This window comes from Pituophis catenifer, unplaced genomic scaffold, assembly GCF_029215685.1.
Source record: "Pituophis catenifer annectens isolate HBS135680 unplaced genomic scaffold, rPitCat1.0.hap2 SCAF_2, whole genome shotgun sequence".
Lineage (NCBI taxonomy): Eukaryota > Metazoa > Chordata > Lepidosauria > Squamata > Colubridae > Pituophis > Pituophis catenifer.
In genome coordinates, this window is record NW_027256882.1 from 128,375,991 (window position 1) to 128,393,819 (window position 17,829).

Below are 17,829 nucleotides of genomic sequence, written 5' to 3' on the forward strand. Positions count from 1 at the left end.
GATTCTAAATGAATTATTTATTGCATATGAGATCATTACCAGGTTTTCAAGTCATCAGCTAGGCTTTGTTGTTTTCTATAGGTGAAGAATCTAACAGAAGAAATGGCAGTTTTGGATGAAACCATTGTGAAATTAACCAAAGAGAAGAAAGCCCTCCAAGAAGCTCATCAGCAAGCTCTTGATGATCTACAGGCTGAGGAAGACAAAGTCAACACCCTCACGAAAGCCAAAGCAAAACTGGAACAACAAGTTGATGATGTGAGAAATGGTTCTTGATTTTTCACTGTGGGCTATCCCAATATAATCGAACATGGAGTCATTGTAATCAAACATTGAGCTTGTGGTGTCATGCATTCTTATTTTAATTGGGGGAATAAACTCATGTTCAGAATGTTTCATGTTGAGAATGGAATAGAATATTAAAACCTTAAAAGCTCTGAATTACTATGAAATCTAATCATCTGCACAACAATGAGGAGACTCCCTCATATTTCCATTAACTAGCTGAGAACAGAGAAGAAGAGTGCTTTTTATTTACAACCCACTATACAGTGAATATACATTGGGGTGAGATTAGGTGAGAGAATACAATAATGAAAACATCCATATCGCTGCTGAAAATGTCCATTCCTTTTAGGGGAGTACATCAGGGGTGGGTTCTACTTACCTTTACTACCGGTTCGCAGTGGGGCCGCACATGCTCTCTTCTGCGCATGCGCAGAAGCCTTTTGATGATGTTGGGGTTGGTGGGCGGAGCCTCCACTGGTTTTACTACCAGTTCTATAGAACTGGTGTGAACCGGGAGCAACCCACCACTAGAGTACATATCAGAGAACATAACACAAGAAAAACATATAAATTGCCCATATATGAGTCCAAGACTAATATTAAACTTCTGTTGCAGCTGGAAGGCTCTCTGGAACAAGAAAAGAAAATCCGCATGGATCTTGAAAGAGCCAAGAGAAAATTAGAAGGGGACTTAAAACTAACTCAAGAATCTATTATGGATCTAGAAAATGATAAACTGCAATTAGAAGAAAAGCTGAAAAAGTATGTCATGTATATACTGTAGCTAAACATTAAACTATGATTATAAGATTATTTTAATTAACTTCTCTCTTTGGTATGTTTACAGAAAAGATTTTGAATACAGTCAACTACAAAGCAAAACTGAGGATGAGCAAACTATGAATATTCAGCTGCAAAAGAAAATCAAGGAACTACAGGCATGAATTGTTTCCATCATATTTAAATTTTTGTTCCAGGTTATTGTGATTTAGTAACCACAATACATAGACTATTTGGTTTAGTCTGTTTAATCTTTCTTTATAGTGGGGATAATAATAATGATAATTATGATAATAAGGACCTCACCCCATTCCTAAGAGGTCTGTAAGGGGCGTGCATAAGTGCACCAATGTGCCTACCGTCCCTGTCCTAATATTCCTTTTTACTTACTCTTTTCATGTATTCAAATTATGTTTATACTTTTACCTGTTATCTTATATGTGCTTGACAAATAAACTTATGATATGATAATGATATGATATAATGTCCTTGGGGAGGAATTGCTACATGGATAAAAGTGCCAAATCAAGTCTAAATATCCGGATGACTGTGAAACCATAATAATAATAAGAATCATCACCAATCAATTGCAAAAGACAATTTTACTTGGAATATTCTAAACATCCTCAGATGATACGTTTCATATTACCAAACCACATCTACCTATCCCAGTCCTTCGGAAGGATTCAGTAGGTGATAAAAATGCCAAATCTAGTCTATACATCTGACTGACTGGGTGACATCCTGTAATAGTAATTGTCCTCCTTATTTTAAAATTGAAATTTTACCGAGTGAACACCTTAACACTGAAGTTAATGAGATTTGTTTGTTTCAGAGGCAACTACTTTAAATACGGTAGTTTTCTTCATTGATGATTCTGCACTGAATTACCTCCACCGTTGCTACTCTTAACTAGCAGAACCTTCTTCTCTACAGGCTCGTATTGAAGAGCTGGAAGAAGAGATTGAGTCTGAAAGAGCAACCCGAGCAAAGGCAGAGAAGCAGAGGGCTGATCTGTCACGTGAACTGGAGGAAATCAGTGAGAGGCTTGAAGAAGCCGGAGGGGCTACCTCTGTCCAGATTGAACTCAATAAAAAACGGGAAGCAGAATTCCAGAAAATGAGGCGGGATTTGGAGGAATCTGCCTTGCAGCATGAAGCCACTGTTGCAGCTCTTCGCAAAAAGCATGCAGATAGTACAGCTGAGCTTGGGGAACAAATCGATAATCTTCAACGCGTCAAGCAAAAGTTGGAGAAGGAGAAGAGTGAGTTTAAAATGGAAATTGATGACCTGGCCAGTAATCTAGAGTCTGTTTCCAAGTCTAAGGTATTTGAAAATAAAATCAATGAGTAATCCCAGAATGTAGATTCTTGGTTATACACAGCTATGTAAACATAAAGACATATATGTATAAGAAATCTTCTTAATTCTGTGTATTACAGGCAAATCTAGAGAAAATGTGCCGCACATTAGAGGACCAGCTTAGTGAATTAAAGGCCAAATCTGAGGAAAATCAGAGATCAGTCAATGATCTAACCACACAAAAAGCTCGTCTACAGGCTGAATCAGGTAAGGAGAACATTGAAAATGGGCCAAAATGCAAATAAAGGCTATTCCAAACCATTTTTCCCCTCATCAATTGATAGTAAGTGGTGGGCATTAAATCTACATATTCAGTGACAGACCTCAATCTCAGTTTATCTACAGTTTATTTTTACCCCAAGGCCTGAAACTGTAGAGACACTAATCCATGCAGCTGCACCAGATGCATCAAAAATATGTTTTTGTCCTAAGTGAAATGAAGCACTTAGGCTGTAGGCTGTAGGCTGTAGGCTTTTCAGTGTCCTGGAAGAAGCCAGTGGCAAATAATTTTTTACAAACTCTTCATGGAGACTCATTGATGTCTCCATAAATAAAAGAAGTTGGACTTGACACAAAGGAGATTTTAATTGGTATTGCTTCCAGGATCAATAGTTATATTAAATATGTATTGTTCTTGCTTAAAGAATAAAATTATTTTAAAATCTTGGTTCAAAGGTGAATTGTCACGTCAACTTGAGGAGAAGGAGAGCATAATATCACAGCTTTCCAGAAGCAAGCAAGCATTTACTCAGCAAATAGAAGAGCTGAAGAGGCAGCTAGAGGAAGAGACCAAGGTATTCATTCATAAGCAGAAAATGCTGGGCAATATTTTTAATAGGTTATTAAACATAATGGCACCATCATTTTCAACACTTGAGTCATGTTTGGCAACAAGCACTCTATCTTTCAATGTTCAATTTTGTCATGATGAGTTATTGATAAGAGATTATTTAACTGAATTGATGTGACCCCTTAGTGAGCAGAAATCTTGTCATGTATCATAATTGAATCAAACACTTGACATGTTTACAGTTCTGAGACTCAGCTCCTCACATGCTCATCTTCCTAAAGTCTCATAGAAATCAGAGGATATTATTTTTTATTAGGCATGCATAGGATTTACTGGCCATGCATTTCAAATCTGAACTCCCTGTTAACCTGTCAAGTATGAAGTCAGTACTTGAGAATACCAAGAACCTTTTTGATTTAATCTGCCCAATTATACATAAATTGCTGAATTAAAATATTAACTCAAGCTCATCATGATAATACTTTGCATTGCTTATAGAGATCTTCCAGAACAGGGAACACACATTTTCAAGAAAGGAAGCTAATTTTTTTGTAAACTACATGATTGCAAGAAATTCCAAAGTCTTAAAATACATTTTTGGACATTCATGGAGAAACCTTGAGTAGTGTGGATATTCTCTTCATTCTCATGACAATTTGAAACTAGGTTCTTTGCACAAAATATATAAAATATAAGCATTAATGTTTGTGTATGAAGTTTGTAGCATGCCTACAGTGAATACTGTACATGTTATAATCTGAGTTCAGAAATTTCATGGTGTACTGATAATTCTTAGGCAAAGAATGCATTGGCACATGCTTTACAATCTTCTCGGCATGACTGTGACTTGCTCCGAGAACAATATGAAGAAGAACAGGAAGCCAAGAGTGAGCTCCAGCGTGCCCTGTCCAAAGCCAATGGAGAAGTTGCTCAGTGGAGAACCAAGTATGAAACAGATGCTATTCAACGCACAGAAGAGCTAGAAGAGGCGAAGTAAGTGAGGAGTGAGAAAAATTGACAAACTAGTATAATCTTTACATACTAGCTTTCCAACATTTATGCACTCAAATTATCCATTTGTGTCAACATTCCAACAAAAATGGGTAGTTCTTATTATATTCAAGGACATTTATAATCTTCCATATAAATGCCAGTGTAAGAGAACCTTACAGCAACTCTAAAAAAGAAAAGAAAATGCTGCTGGTGTGTGGTCCACAGTCTGTATTTTTGTTGTTGTTGTTGTTTCTTAATATACAGTATTTGAAAGAGTGATTTTTTTCTGAGAACTATATGAATGTCTTAGAAACAGATTATACTAAAACAAATGCATTGGACTATAGTCAGTCTTATTTTAGGCTAGGGTTTCTTTTGCTCATTAAAAAAATAAATAAGCTGCAATGCCTGGTTGACACCAGACTTATACTGAACTATAAAGATAGTTTACAAACTGTAGCTTATTTCCAACTAAAATACGATACAAATGATACAATACAAATGATACAATACAAACAGTTAGCTTAGTGTAATATGTGACTCCAGCCTCTGTATTTAACTTTGCTATTAGAGAGGTTTACTAAACAAAATTCTCCAAGCATACAGTTATGCCTTAAGCAATATTCTACTGGACAAAGCTGATTTCATAGAGAACCTAAGTACCGGATGGAACATCATTATTTCAATCTGACTTCTTTAAGGAAAAAACTTGCTCAGCGACTTCAAGAGGCTGAAGAGCAAGTTGAAGCTGTGAACTCCAAATGTGCTTCCTTGGAGAAAACAAAGCAGAGACTGCTTTGTGAGGTGGAAGACCTAATGGTGGATGTCGAAAGAGCTAATGCGCAGGCAGCTGCTCTAGACAAAAAACAGAGAAATTTTGACAAGGTATAGTTTGAAGTATTACAGTTTTTAAAAGTCTATTGCCACCAGAGGGATGACTCGATCTGAGGAATGGAGGCATGCCGTGAAAATATAGAATGTGGATTTTGTAAACCTGAATTTAGAATTTAAATTACACAGTAGCATAAACTTAGTATCATTCTAAGATCTTCTTTCTGTGTACTAACCTGTACATAACAAGTCAGGGTTATTATTTAATCGTCAGTGATTTGTGTTAGTTTCACCTGAACCTTCTTAGCTTAACCGAGATACCGATAGCTGGTATGTTCAGACCATTCTATGGGACACACAAGTCATATCTTGACTTGTTTAGGGTTGAAATGTGTTACTTGCCACTGTAAAACCAGTGGGATTGAGAAAGTGATGTGTTGATAGAAAAGTTACTGAAATGCTGGATCGATTTAGTGAAGGAAAAAAAGTGGACAAAATCAGCACTATAGTTACTGACTCAAACATATTGGATATTAAGATTTTGGCAGAATGGAAGACCAAATACGAGGAGAGCCAGTCAGAACTGGAAAGTTCCTTAAAGGAAGCTCGCTCCTTGAGTACTGAACTTTTCAAAATGAAAAATGCCTACGAAGAAACATTAGATCAATTGGAGACAATGAAGAGAGAAAACAAGAATTTGCAGCGTAAGTACCACACCTTGGTGCTTTGTTGGCATTTTAATGTTTCTTCTATGGTCACAGGAAGATCGCTCTTCTTTTATTCTTTTAATCAACTATTTGTACGCTTAAATATTTTGTAGAAGAAATTGCTGATCTCACAGAACAAATTGCTCAAAATGGCAAGTTTATCCATGAACTTGAGAAAGCCAAGAAACAGATAGAGATAGAGAAATCTGAGATGCAGATGGCCTTGGAGGAAGCAGAGGTAAGAAGTTAAAAATGGATTTTTTTAAAAGGTTGTTAATTATGCTTTTATAAGTGTCTTTTTGAGTAGGCACTGAAAATGCTAATTCATAGCAGTTAATTAATTCTGTGTTGTGTACCCATTCATTTACAAAAACTTCCATTTTGATGCTAACTCATTCTAAAAAGAGTCATAATCGATTTAAGTTTCTCAAACCCAGTATCCATATGATTTTCCAATAGGCAGCTCTTGAACATGAAGAGGCCAAAATTCTTCGCATTCAGCTTGAGTTAACCCAGGTTAAATCTGAGATTGATAGGAAGATTGCAGAGAAAGAGGAAGAAATTGATCAGATGAAGCGGAATCACCAAAGAACAGTGGAAACCATGCAAAACGCCTTGGATTCAGAAATCCGGAGTAGGAATGAGGCCATAAGGATTAAGAAGAAGATGGAAGGGGATCTAAATGAAATGGAAATCCAGCTGAGCCATGCAAATCGCATTGCAGTTGAGACACAGAAACATCTGAGGAATGTTCAAGGACAGCTCAAAGTACTTTCCATCAATTAATGTTTTATATGAATAATAAAAATGATTTGCCCAAGGATCACTTCTGCTAAATAATATTCTTGTTTGAAATTAGGATACACAGCTACATTTGGACGATGCCCTCCGAGGCCAAGAAGATCTAAAAGAGCAATTGGCCATGGTTGAACGCCGAGCTAATCTGATGCAGGCTGAGATTGAGGAACTCCGGGCAGCTCTGGAACAGACAGAGAGAGGAAGGAAGATTGCTGAACAAGAGCTTATGGATGCTACTGAACGGGTGCAGCTTTTGCATACACAGGTACAGATGACATCATGATTTTGTTGTTAGTTGCGAAGTCATGTCTGACCCATCGCGGCCCCATTGACAACTTTCTTCCAGGCCTTCCTGTTCTCTACCATCCCCTGGAGACCATTTAATCTCACGCTGACTGCTTCAGTGACTCCACCCAGCCACTTCATTCTCTGCCGTCCCATTCTTTTGCCCACAATCGTTCCCAGCATTAGACTCTTCTCCAGTGAGTCCTTCCTTCTCCTTAAGGACCAAGAATTTGAGTGTCATCTTCAGGATCTGGCCTTCTAAAGAGCAGTCAGGGTTGTTCTCCTCTAGGACCAACCAGTTTGATTGCCTTGCACTCCAAGGGACTCGCAGGAGACTTCTCCAGCAGTCATGATAGCAGTATAAGAATTATCTTGCAAAATCTTGTCTATCTTGGAGTGTCCAACATTGGCCAACAAAAGCATAGCATGATGGATATAGCTATTATTTTGTTTATTGCAACTTCTCACATCAAGAATACTGATTTTAAATTTGGAGGGAATAGCTCTAATAATTATTAGGAGTTTTTGCAAAAATATTCAGATACATTTTCACTCTCTCTTCTTTAGAACACTAGTCTCATTAACACAAAGAAGAAGCTGGAAGTTGATATCTCTCAGCTTCAAGGTGAAGTGGAAGATGCCATCAAAGAGGCCAGAAATGCAGAGGAAAAGGCAAAGAAGGCCATTACAGATGTAAGTCCTAGATTATGTACTTCCCGCCTACCGCATTTTTATCATATGCAACACAAACTTCTCAAATCAGATAATCCTGCTTTTCAAAGCTTATTCTGGAAAAAAAATGAGACTTTTGCAGACAGTTTAGGCATTCATTATTAATGTAAGTAATCTTGTACAGAGATCTAGTGGGAAGTCCAAATTGTGTTGCTCATTTTGTTTGGTTGTTTGTTTATAGGCCACTCCAATGGACTTATAAACCCCCAAATCCATAACTTGGGTAAAACCAGAAAAGATGAATAGACAAAATCAAGTTAATATTAACAATTACACAATCAAATAAAGACCAAAAACCATAATACAGCTATATATCAGCCAGAAATCTAAACATTCAAAGCCAAAGTTAAACCTCCTAAATTCAGTGAGAAGAGGAATGCTGGTTATGGAATGCACATTCCTAATTCCCAAGATGACCTCCTCTTCTTTATTTTACATGCACTGACTTTGACTATTTGTTGATCTGAATCTATTGCTTATGATTCAAGGCAGCCATGATGGCAGAGGAGCTGAAGAAAGAGCAAGACACAAGTGCCCACCTGGAAAGAATGAAGAAGAACCTGGATCAGACAGTGAAGGATCTCCAGCTTCGTCTGGATGAGGCAGAACAACTTGCCCTGAAAGGGGGAAAGAAACAGATTCAGAAGATGGAGGCCAGGGTAAACACTGGGGTTCAGACCTGTGGTAGATATCAGCTATCTTCAGAGACTCTGCTATTAGATGTTCAAATTGTATCATTTCAACTCTAGATCCGAGAGCTAGAGTCTGAACTTGAGGGAGAGCAGAAGCGAGCTACGGAAGCAATCAAAGGTATCCGCAAATATGAGCGGCGAGTCAAAGAATTGACTTTCCAGGTAAGAGGAAAAGGAAGTAGTTGGTTCACAGCAATTCTTTCCTTTGAATATCCTAAAATTGTATCACATTTCTAGGGTGAGGAGGACAGGAAGAACGTGATCAGACTACAAGATTTAGTGGATAAACTTCAGTTGAAAGTGAAATCCTACAAGAGACAAGCAGAGGAGGCTGTAAGTCATTTTAGACTTTTTTGGCACTTAAAAATACCAACTTCAGGTTCTCAAAATTGAAATTCATACATTGCCTTTTCAGGCTAATATGGTTTTGTGTGCACGTGTGTTTGTGTAATTCTTGTCTGGCTACAGGATGAACAGGCCAACGTTCACCTCTCCAAATTCAGAAAAACACAACATGAGCTGGAAGAGGCTGAGGAAAGAGCTGATATTGCTGAGTCTCAGGTCAATAAGCTCCGAGCAAAATCCAGAGAAATTACTACCTCAAAGGTAAATGCTTCTTTTGTCCAGCGCTAAACCATTTTTTTTCCCACACAGAGGATGAAGTGGCATTACAGCAAGGAATGATAGGAATCTGAGCTCTCCTTAGGAATATCCAGGACTGTTTTCACTAGAAATTTATATACTACTAAAACTCTTGATCTTCAACAGGGTGAAATGGTGCATCATAGGCAACACTTTTTGAAGCAAGATAATTCAGATGGGTTAATTTATAAATTGTGTCCAAAATCTTGGACCCAGGACACCCAAGGAAATGAAATTTGGGAAAGTTGTGGTTGCTTCACTGCTACTGGCTGATGCTGGGCTGATGCTGTAGCCACATGGTTTTCATTTTCAACATTCTGTGACAATTTCTTGAATAATTTTGCAATTTGTTGCAAATTCCGCACTCAACTATAGACACTTACCTACCTGCTGAAAAAGGAAGGAAGAGAGGAAGGGACCCTGCACACTATATCAGCCCATGCCAACCACTATGTGCTCCCCTGATGCATGCCAGCCCCCCCCCACACCTTCCCTGAACTATGCAGCACCTCTTCCATGCCCCCATGCATCTTCCTAAGGTATTGCCCCCTTACATGCCTTCCCTGAGCCACCAGGCACCAGTTACCAAATACTCATAATATTTGCCTTTTGATCCAGAAGATTGTCTCAGCACAGCTTTCTGTAAAAACAAACATTCATTATATTTGAAATATATAGCCACCAGCCACAAGGGCCTGGTGGCTCAGCAGACTGATAGCATTGTGATTAACACCAGCTGTCTGCAATTACTGTAAGTTCGAATCTCCCCAGGCTCAAGGTTGACTCAGCCTTCCATCTTTCTAAGGTAGGTAAATTGAGGACCCAGTTTGTGGGGGCAATAAGCTGACTTTGTATAAATATACAAAAGTATGAAGGCTATTGCTTAATGCATTGTAAGCCGCCCTGAGTCTCTGGAGAAGGGCGGCATATAAATCAAATAAAAAACAATAAAAAAAATAAAAAGCAGATTTATTAAGAAGCGCACGAGGCAATAAAGCCTCCAATCTATATATACTACACCTTAAAGAGAAGAAGACACAGTGTAAGAAAGACAAAGCTAGAAACAGGGAGTTCCTTTTGTGTCTAATTTACAGGCATTGAATTATCTAATAATAGGACAGGTAAGAGCAGACATGGAGTCAGGGTGCGATGACCATCCTGATTTCACTTCACCAAATTTAGCTTCACCTGGCTAATTTGGTAGATAGATCTGCTAATAAATAAGATTTTTTTCCTCATTGGGCTGGTCCTGAGAAGTAACTAATAAAACAGTACTAAGTTGAAGTACTATGGATGGGATCCCAAAGGTGCTTTTTCAAGAGACAACTGGACTTTCTGGTTTTTCTTTGAAGATGTTTCACTTCTCATCCAAGAAGCTTCCTCAGTTCTGACTGGTGGGGAATGGAAAGATTTATACTCCTTGCAGACAGCTGATCATTTGCATTCTTTTAGAGATCCATGTCAAAATTGAGCAGCCCTCTCTCAACAGAGGGGGAGGGATACAGTATCATCTATCTCTAGACTGCAACACAGTCCTTTTAGCAGTCCCAAGAAGGTTCCACACCCATTTGCACTATTCAGGTGATCCTGAAGACACAGGCAAACCTCCAAGTGGCCTCAATGACTCTCTAAAAGAATGCAAATGACCAGCTATCTGCAAGGAGTATTAATCTTTCCATTCCCCACCAGTCAGAACTGAGGAAGCTTCTTAGATGAGAAGCGAAACATCTTCAAAGAAAAACAAAGAAAGTCCAATTGCCTCTTGAAAAAGCACCTTCAGGACAACCATGACCTGGATGACTGAGAATCTCCATAGACATATGGATGGTATGTAAGACATTGCAACAAAAGTTCGAAAATGGCTCTTGACCTTTCTGAGCAGATGCCTGGGGAGTTTTATATGCTGTTATTGTTGTACCTTCCCTCAAAGGTGTGCCTGGCAGGCCATTAAATCTAGCCAAGAAAATCACTGTCCTACATAAAAAAAGAAATACTAGTGAGAATAGTTGGTTGGAAGAAAAAGGCCTTTCATACAAATCATCCTTAGAGAAATAGGGGAATAAATGTCACTCTTTCTGAAAGTTAGCAGAATTTAATTTAATTTCAGCTAATAACTTCTGCCAGCATATCCTCATCTGTGCCTCAATAGTGCAGATCCAAGCACTCTCCAGGCATAAAAGAACATTAGATATACCCTAGGAGACATACAGCACTGCTCTTATAGATTGAATTTGAGTTGCTTCAAGAGCAAGTAGATTTTTATAATATGCAAAGCCGCACTCGATAAAGGAAAAGGTTCAATACCTCAGCCTGAAGAATTTGACTCCAGCAGGGAGGTAATTATTGCCTCTGCGGTATGCAATTTGTATGATTGCATTGGTTCAGGCAGTCATGGTCTTGCTTGCTTCTTCCTTTGGGGTAGAAAATTGAACGATGATTCCAAGTTATTTGAAGTTCTTAGCTTGTTCAATAGGTATTGCTTAGCTTCCTGTGGTGAATGCTGTTACTACACCTTTTCCCAAACAAAACATGGCTAATTCTGGCTATACTGAGAATATTAAAAGCTTACCTGGGCAAGCAGTTTGAAATGCTGATTTATGTTAGCTCTTTGCTGGATAGCTAGGCTTGTAAAACCACAACTATGACAACCGTTCATACAAATATACTCAGGGGAGAAGTAGTATGATAATGCCTGTCTATTCAAAATACATGTTGTTCCACGTTATCTCTCAGCATACATAAACTGCAAATGCCAGATCAAGCTTATGCATGTAGAACTCTACCAGTGGTGGGTTTCAAATTTTTTTTACTACCGGTTCTGTGGGTGTGGCATGGCTTGGGTGTGGCTTGGTGGGCGTGGCAGGGGAAGGATACTGTAAAATCTCCATTCCCACCCCACTCCAGGGGAAGGATACTGTAAAATCTCCATTTCCTCCCCAATCCAAGGGAAAGTTATTGCAAAATCCCCATTTTCTCCCAATCAGCTGGGACTTGGGAGGCAGAGAATAGATGGGGGTGGGGCCAGTCAGATTTTTTACTACCGGTTCTCCGAAATACTCAAAATTTCCGCTACCGGTTCTCCAGAACTGGTCAGAATCTGCTGAAACCCACTCTGAATTCTGCGTTTTGGGGTGTATTGAGTGCCGTCTGCAGATAAGGTAACCCACGCCCGAAGCAAAGTATGCAGATATAAATCTCACTTCGGCCCATATGCTGACTTTGCACCCATGCATGGCTGAAAGCCAAGTGAAATCCAGGAAGGCAGAATGGAAGCCAGGCTGCCAGTCTTGAATGTGTGGCCTCTCTGCATGGGATAGTGATATTTTAATAATCATGGCTTACAGAAAGAGATCAAGGTCAAACTATATCACTTTCAATTCTTCAATATTTTCAGCTCACATACAAGAAGGCGAATGAAGCAAAGCTATGAGTTTTGTTTATATCTCATTTTACTAAGATAAAAGGGCACCAACTATATCCTTCCTTTGCCTGAATTGTTGCCTACATCTATCTTGGGGTAAGGGAGTGAAATTGTAGCATCCCCCTGTTTGCAGACTTGGAGGCACACAATTTTGCTTGTTTACATTGAGAAAACCTTGTATGAGGATAGATTTGACTTACTATTGTTTACAGAAAAATGGTAGCTGTAGGGATATGTTGCTTTCATACTTTCATACAGTATATATGTATATAAAGTATATATGTATATAAAGTATACATATACACACAGTAACTTTGTTTTTTTGTTTTTGTTGTTGTTTGTTTGTTTCTGGCAGGTTGTAATAGAAAGTGAAGAATGAATCCCGAATCCATTGCTGGACTGAAGATGGGAATGTATGCAAAATGCATATGTCTTCCTGATCTTTCATGAAAATTGTAGTAAACTTTCCTTTAGCCAAACCAGTAGAAAATAAATTGTGCTTTACTTAATAAATAAGCGATTTTTGTTTTCTTTCTGAATTTGGTATAGCTTCTATTAGCTAATGGTTGACATTTGCCTTTGCATGACATACAGGGCCGGATTTAGATGAAAAGAGGCCCTAGGCTATTCCACTTATGAGGCCCTTTCACCTATAGTGAAAGTGTAATTTTAATTTTGCTAACAATTTGAATGTAGCCCCCTCTTGATCTTGAGGCCCTAGGCTGAAGCCTAGTTAGCCTATAGGAAAATCCGGCCCTGATGACATATCAAGAGTTAGACTCCAAATGTCAGTGGGGACAATTTATTTTTCACATATTGTACATGTATAATGTTGTTTTCACTCCCTCTTGTGTAACTGTTTACCTTCCCCCAATATATATACCTCTAATTGTACCTCTCCAGCAAAATACCACTCCCCCCACTCTTCCTCTTCACACTGCAGTTTATTTATTTACGTGTAGATGGAGCTATTGTCACCAGTGACACCCCTCTCAATGCTGACAAGCTGATTTCAGCCTGAGGCTGATGAAGAAAAAAAAAAAAAAGCCCGGTAAAGGCAAGAAATTAACACAAATGGATTAAGAGCACAAAAGGAAAGGAGGAGTGGGATGAACACAGATGCTGCACTCTTTGTTCAGAACAAATGAAAGAACTTTTCTTTCATTTCCCAAAGGGGGAAAAAAAAACACAGCTTTGTTTGTTTATAGAGAGGCCTATCCATGTCATAATAATCTCCTCTACAATTACCAGGAAAAAAATGAGTCAAAGCCCCTCTCCCCTCACCGCCTTTTTCTACCTCCTTTGGAATAAAGAAGAATGAAAGAAGGGAGTGGCAGAGAGAAAGGCATAGAAGTGGTTGAGGAAATGAAAAGGCAACAGGCAACAGTATGTGGGCACAAATACTGGGAGTGAAAAGACTAAAGGAGAGGTACTTTCCTGAGCAGCACCAAGGTTCCCCTCCCCATTCCCCCTTCATTCACATTTTCTGATGTTCCCTCTTAAATAGAAGTAAAAATTATTCCTCTGTTTTGCGGCCTGCTATCTTAAAGAGTCACAAACAACGTTTAGAACTCTGATTACCATATTTTTCAGAGTATAAGAAGCACTGGAATATAAGATGCAGCTTAGTTTTGGGGGAGGAAAATAGGGGGAAAAAATCTGCCTACCAGGTATTCATCTGGCTAGCATCCTTAGTCTGGTCAGCTTCAGCACATTAGTTTGCTGGTTTTTATCCCTTGCTTGGGGATAAAAAACAGCTTCTAAAGCACAACTGATCTTTGGAGAGAGAAGCAATGAGAAAAGCAGGCAAACCACAGAGATTGCTTCACTCGCTAGTGCCTCGTTAGGTCTGAAAAAAAGCTTCAAAAAATCTACATTCAGAGTATAAGACGCACCCAAATTTTCAGCCTCTTTTAGGAAGGAAAAAAGTGTGTCTTATATTCTGAAAGTACAGTTTATACACTGCATGATTGAACCCACACATCAGCAAAGAGATCAGTATCACTATTGATGTATGTGTGACCCACCTCAGACGGATGAGTCAACCTTGAGCCGGTGAGACCTGAACTGCCAAACTGCTGGCAGCCGGTGATCAGCAGAGTAGCCTGCAGTACTGCACTCTAACCACTGCGCCACCGCAGCTCTATCACTCAAAGTAGCCTAGAGGTGCCATATATCTTTGCAGTGGCACCAGTTTTAGACCATGAACTAAAATTTGGATAGTGCATCGCTTCATCATAACCTTCTTAGAGATCAGTGTGAGAACCCTGCTAAGTTATTGTGGAACTGTGACAGCATGAAAAGTAAACATTTTCCTCAAGATGGGCCTCACTGCAGCTTTGGTTCCGAGTATAGAAACCTATGAGACAACAAGTACTGTAGCTGCTGAGAGGGAGGGTGAAACTTGATAAGGTTGTATTGCCTTACATAGAAAGGATATATGCCTGAGCCAGCAGGCTAACTATAGGCAGTCTTAGAGGTTTCTTGATATAGTTAATGTAGCCCTTAATAGACATGCAAGACATTCCACAGGAGAATGCCTGCTGCATGTTAAAATGGACCATGATGTCATAATACTATTGATAACACAGTTTTATAAAGACAGACCCTATTCATATAACCATAGGGGTTGGCCTGGGGGCTCTGATAATTGTACTATGTTGGAAGAGGGAGAGGGAGAGTCATTCTGTTAATACCCCTGAATCTTTTCCGTGTCTTTTAATATTCTTGTGAATGAAGGCACGTATAGATGCCGCAGAATAATGTTGCAGGATCCAATCTGAGTCGGTCACCAGGACCAAAGGTTTATTCTTCCAAGGTTCAGGTTCATGCTGGGCCCAAAGGGAACTTCTCTCTATCCAGAATCTTTTAATATTCTTGTTTATATCGCTGCATCCTTCCTATTTACAGTCTATTGGGATTCAGCAATGATGCTGGACAGACAAGTATTATTGGTGGAAAAAAAAAAGGCTTTTCATAAGATTTGTTTAGTAAACCAACTGCATGCCCATCTACAGGGCAAAGGCCTAGCCTCTATGACTTATGCGCTGGTAAATCTAAAAGGTGGGTTACTGTAATGTGCAAAATGCACTTTTTGTAGAGCAGCCAATAAAGATGGCCTAGAAATTAGAATGACCCAGAATTTGGCAGCAAACATAGGGAGTAATATCTCCTGAAGGTCTCATATTTAATGAGCTTCACTGGTTGCTGGTTGTCTTCCAAGTCTAATTTAAGGTGGTTGAGGGCAAATTTTTCAGCTATTTCTAATCAGGCTGGTTATTATAAAACAGAGTAGAAAGTAAAGAGTATTTCTCTTTGCTATTCCTCTCTGGCTTATTCTTCCCTCTCACGCAATGTCTTTTGCAGTGCAAGAAATGTTCTGATTTGCTCCTGATTTTGTGTAAATGACTCCAGAAGCTTTGTCTGACGAATGGAGTAAATTATTTTAAATATTAAATAAATATTTAAAATAAATTTGAATATATAAATATTTAAGTATTTAATTAATGGCAAATGTTTGTGTGTGTATATGTGTGTGTCACAATGATTATCAGAGGACTCTATGAAATCTTGTTTTTTAAAAAAGCCCAGAATCATTTTGGATAGTGAGATGGGTAGCATATAAATTTAATAAATAAATAATAAAAGAAAAGAAAAAGAAAAAAGTAGAGATAAAAATGAAACCCTGGTTAGCTACTTCAGTTAAGGTAAAGGTTCCCCTTGCACATATGTGCTAGTTGTTCCTGCCTCTAGGGGGCGGTGCTCATCTCCATTTCAAAACTGAAGATTTCACAGGTCACTTCTGGACAGAATTTCCAATAAAATGAATATTTCTTTCTACGAATAACCTATCACAGCTAACTGATATGTATGTATGTAGGTAAAGAAGATTCTGAAGCAAGGGAACAAGGAAGTCACACTCTTTCTGTGGGCTTCCTCTGCCTTGAAATTTACGAAGTACTTGCATTGACGTTGCATTGAAGTAAGAAACAACAAGCAAATCACTCTTTAATTCAGTAAAATCAAAAACATCTGTCACTCACCCCAGTTTGGATTCAAGAATTTGGGGAATAAATATTTATTGCTTTTCATGGTTGACCCAAATTCCTAAGGACAGAGGAATTTGCATATTTATCACCTGGGAAGCAAATCACTGACAACAGAGAGCTATAGAGAGAACAGAGTATTGCTGTGTCTTATCATCACTTGTCTGCTTCTCCTGTTTTCACAGTATAGTAGTTGCCATTATGTTGAATAGTGTGTGTTAACATTTCTAGACACTGGATGGTGTGCGAGAATCTTAGATGGCGAAACAATAACAATAATGTCTAGAGATGTTAATGTCATAATATGCTGTAGGAACCTGAACTGTACTATCTTTCTCTGAAATGAAAATAAAAATGCTTTCATCTGATGCACAATAAATAGCTGTGACCCAACAACTTCTAGTCATAGTCCATCCAGCCTGAATCCAGCCTGAATCTCCTGACAGTAATTGACCAATTTTAGCCAATAGGCCCCAGCAACTTTTCCCATTTGAGGACTGCCTGCCTAATAGGCAACCTTGCTTTCAGTTCCTTTAGGATGCTTTTGTATCAAAACTGGCTGTTTAGACCTGGGATCTCCAATGTAGCATCTGGACATATCAATGTGAACACCTCTCTTTGACTTCTGATTTTCTTATGTTACATTTTTATTTCAACTAAAAAAAAGCTGCCAAACTGCGAAGCAATAGGGAAGACAAGAAATATAGTCATTATGGCCATCATGAGATTTTTCTGTACATAATTCAAGGATTCATACAACAATGCTATGCTTTTAATTGAGAACAGTCTCTACATAATTGATAAAAAAGAGAAGTATAATAGGAATTTTCTGAAACATCACAGAGGTACTTCTCTCACACAAAGACACACATTAGTTTCTGCTTCAAATGTAGTCATCTTTACAGGGGACTGCAATAATCCAGTCCAGAAGCTTCCAAGACACAAATTGAAGTGTGCCTATCTGCCTTCGAATAGGGGGCACAGACAGACTACCTAGCAAACCTGCTAAAATGAATTACAATAGACATAATTTTGAACTTGAAGGACAATTGCTGGGTTCAAAAGTACAGTGAATCTGTAATTTGATGGACATTGGTTTCGCAGTTTGGAGATTTAATGGACAGGATCTGCTGACTGAGAGGGTTCCTGCCTCATCCCTGGCCTGTTTTTCAGTTCTACTGTACACTTCGCTACTTCTGGAAGCTGTTCTGCCTCTTAGATCAACCGAGTGAATCTAAGAGCCAGTGTTTCTGGCTCTGGTGCTCCCATACATGTTCCTCAGCATCCATTTGGCTTCTTGTCTGCGCTGATTCATTTTGCTTGAATGGTCACAGCTCATGCTGCTTTGTGATCTTTGGCTGAGACCTGAATGCCTTTTTCACATTTTTTGGTACAATTATTTGTGGGCTTGAAAAAATCCTATTTCTCAATTAATGGAGTCTTGGCTTTTAACAGACCTTCC

At 38.8% G+C, this 17,829-nt stretch overlaps 1 protein-coding gene and 1 long non-coding RNA gene across 5 annotated transcripts in view; one reads left to right on the forward strand and one right to left on the reverse strand.

The window, feature by feature from the left end:
- The window catches only part of LOC139312588 (myosin-3), a 33,920-nt gene extending 21,105 nt beyond the window's left edge, over nt 1-12,815 (forward strand). Inside the window, exons 23-40 of the mRNA XM_070937500.1 lie at nt 82-258; nt 905-1,050; nt 1,136-1,226; nt 2,005-2,394; nt 2,511-2,637; nt 3,106-3,224; nt 4,017-4,213; nt 4,915-5,098; nt 5,583-5,748; nt 5,865-5,989; nt 6,211-6,519; nt 6,611-6,814; nt 7,402-7,527; nt 8,055-8,225; nt 8,316-8,420; nt 8,496-8,591; nt 8,727-8,864; nt 12,677-12,815. Coding sequence (XP_070793601.1) covers nt 82-258; nt 905-1,050; nt 1,136-1,226; nt 2,005-2,394; nt 2,511-2,637; nt 3,106-3,224; nt 4,017-4,213; nt 4,915-5,098; nt 5,583-5,748; nt 5,865-5,989; nt 6,211-6,519; nt 6,611-6,814; nt 7,402-7,527; nt 8,055-8,225; nt 8,316-8,420; nt 8,496-8,591; nt 8,727-8,864; nt 12,677-12,700 — 2,895 coding nt within the window. The 3' untranslated portion in view covers nt 12,701-12,815. The remainder of the gene's footprint in view (nt 1-81; nt 259-904; nt 1,051-1,135; nt 1,227-2,004; nt 2,395-2,510; nt 2,638-3,105; nt 3,225-4,016; nt 4,214-4,914; nt 5,099-5,582; nt 5,749-5,864; nt 5,990-6,210; nt 6,520-6,610; nt 6,815-7,401; nt 7,528-8,054; nt 8,226-8,315; nt 8,421-8,495; nt 8,592-8,726; nt 8,865-12,676) is intronic.
- Nucleotides 1-17,829, reverse strand: part of LOC139312589 (uncharacterized) — a 68,854-nt gene that overhangs the window by 34,850 nt on the left and 16,175 nt on the right. For all 4 annotated transcript variants that reach the window (XR_011600011.1, XR_011600013.1, XR_011600010.1 and 1 more), the window contains exon 3: nt 11,205-11,311. This is a non-coding gene — a long non-coding RNA (uncharacterized lncRNA). The remainder of the gene's footprint in view (nt 1-11,204; nt 11,312-17,829) is intronic.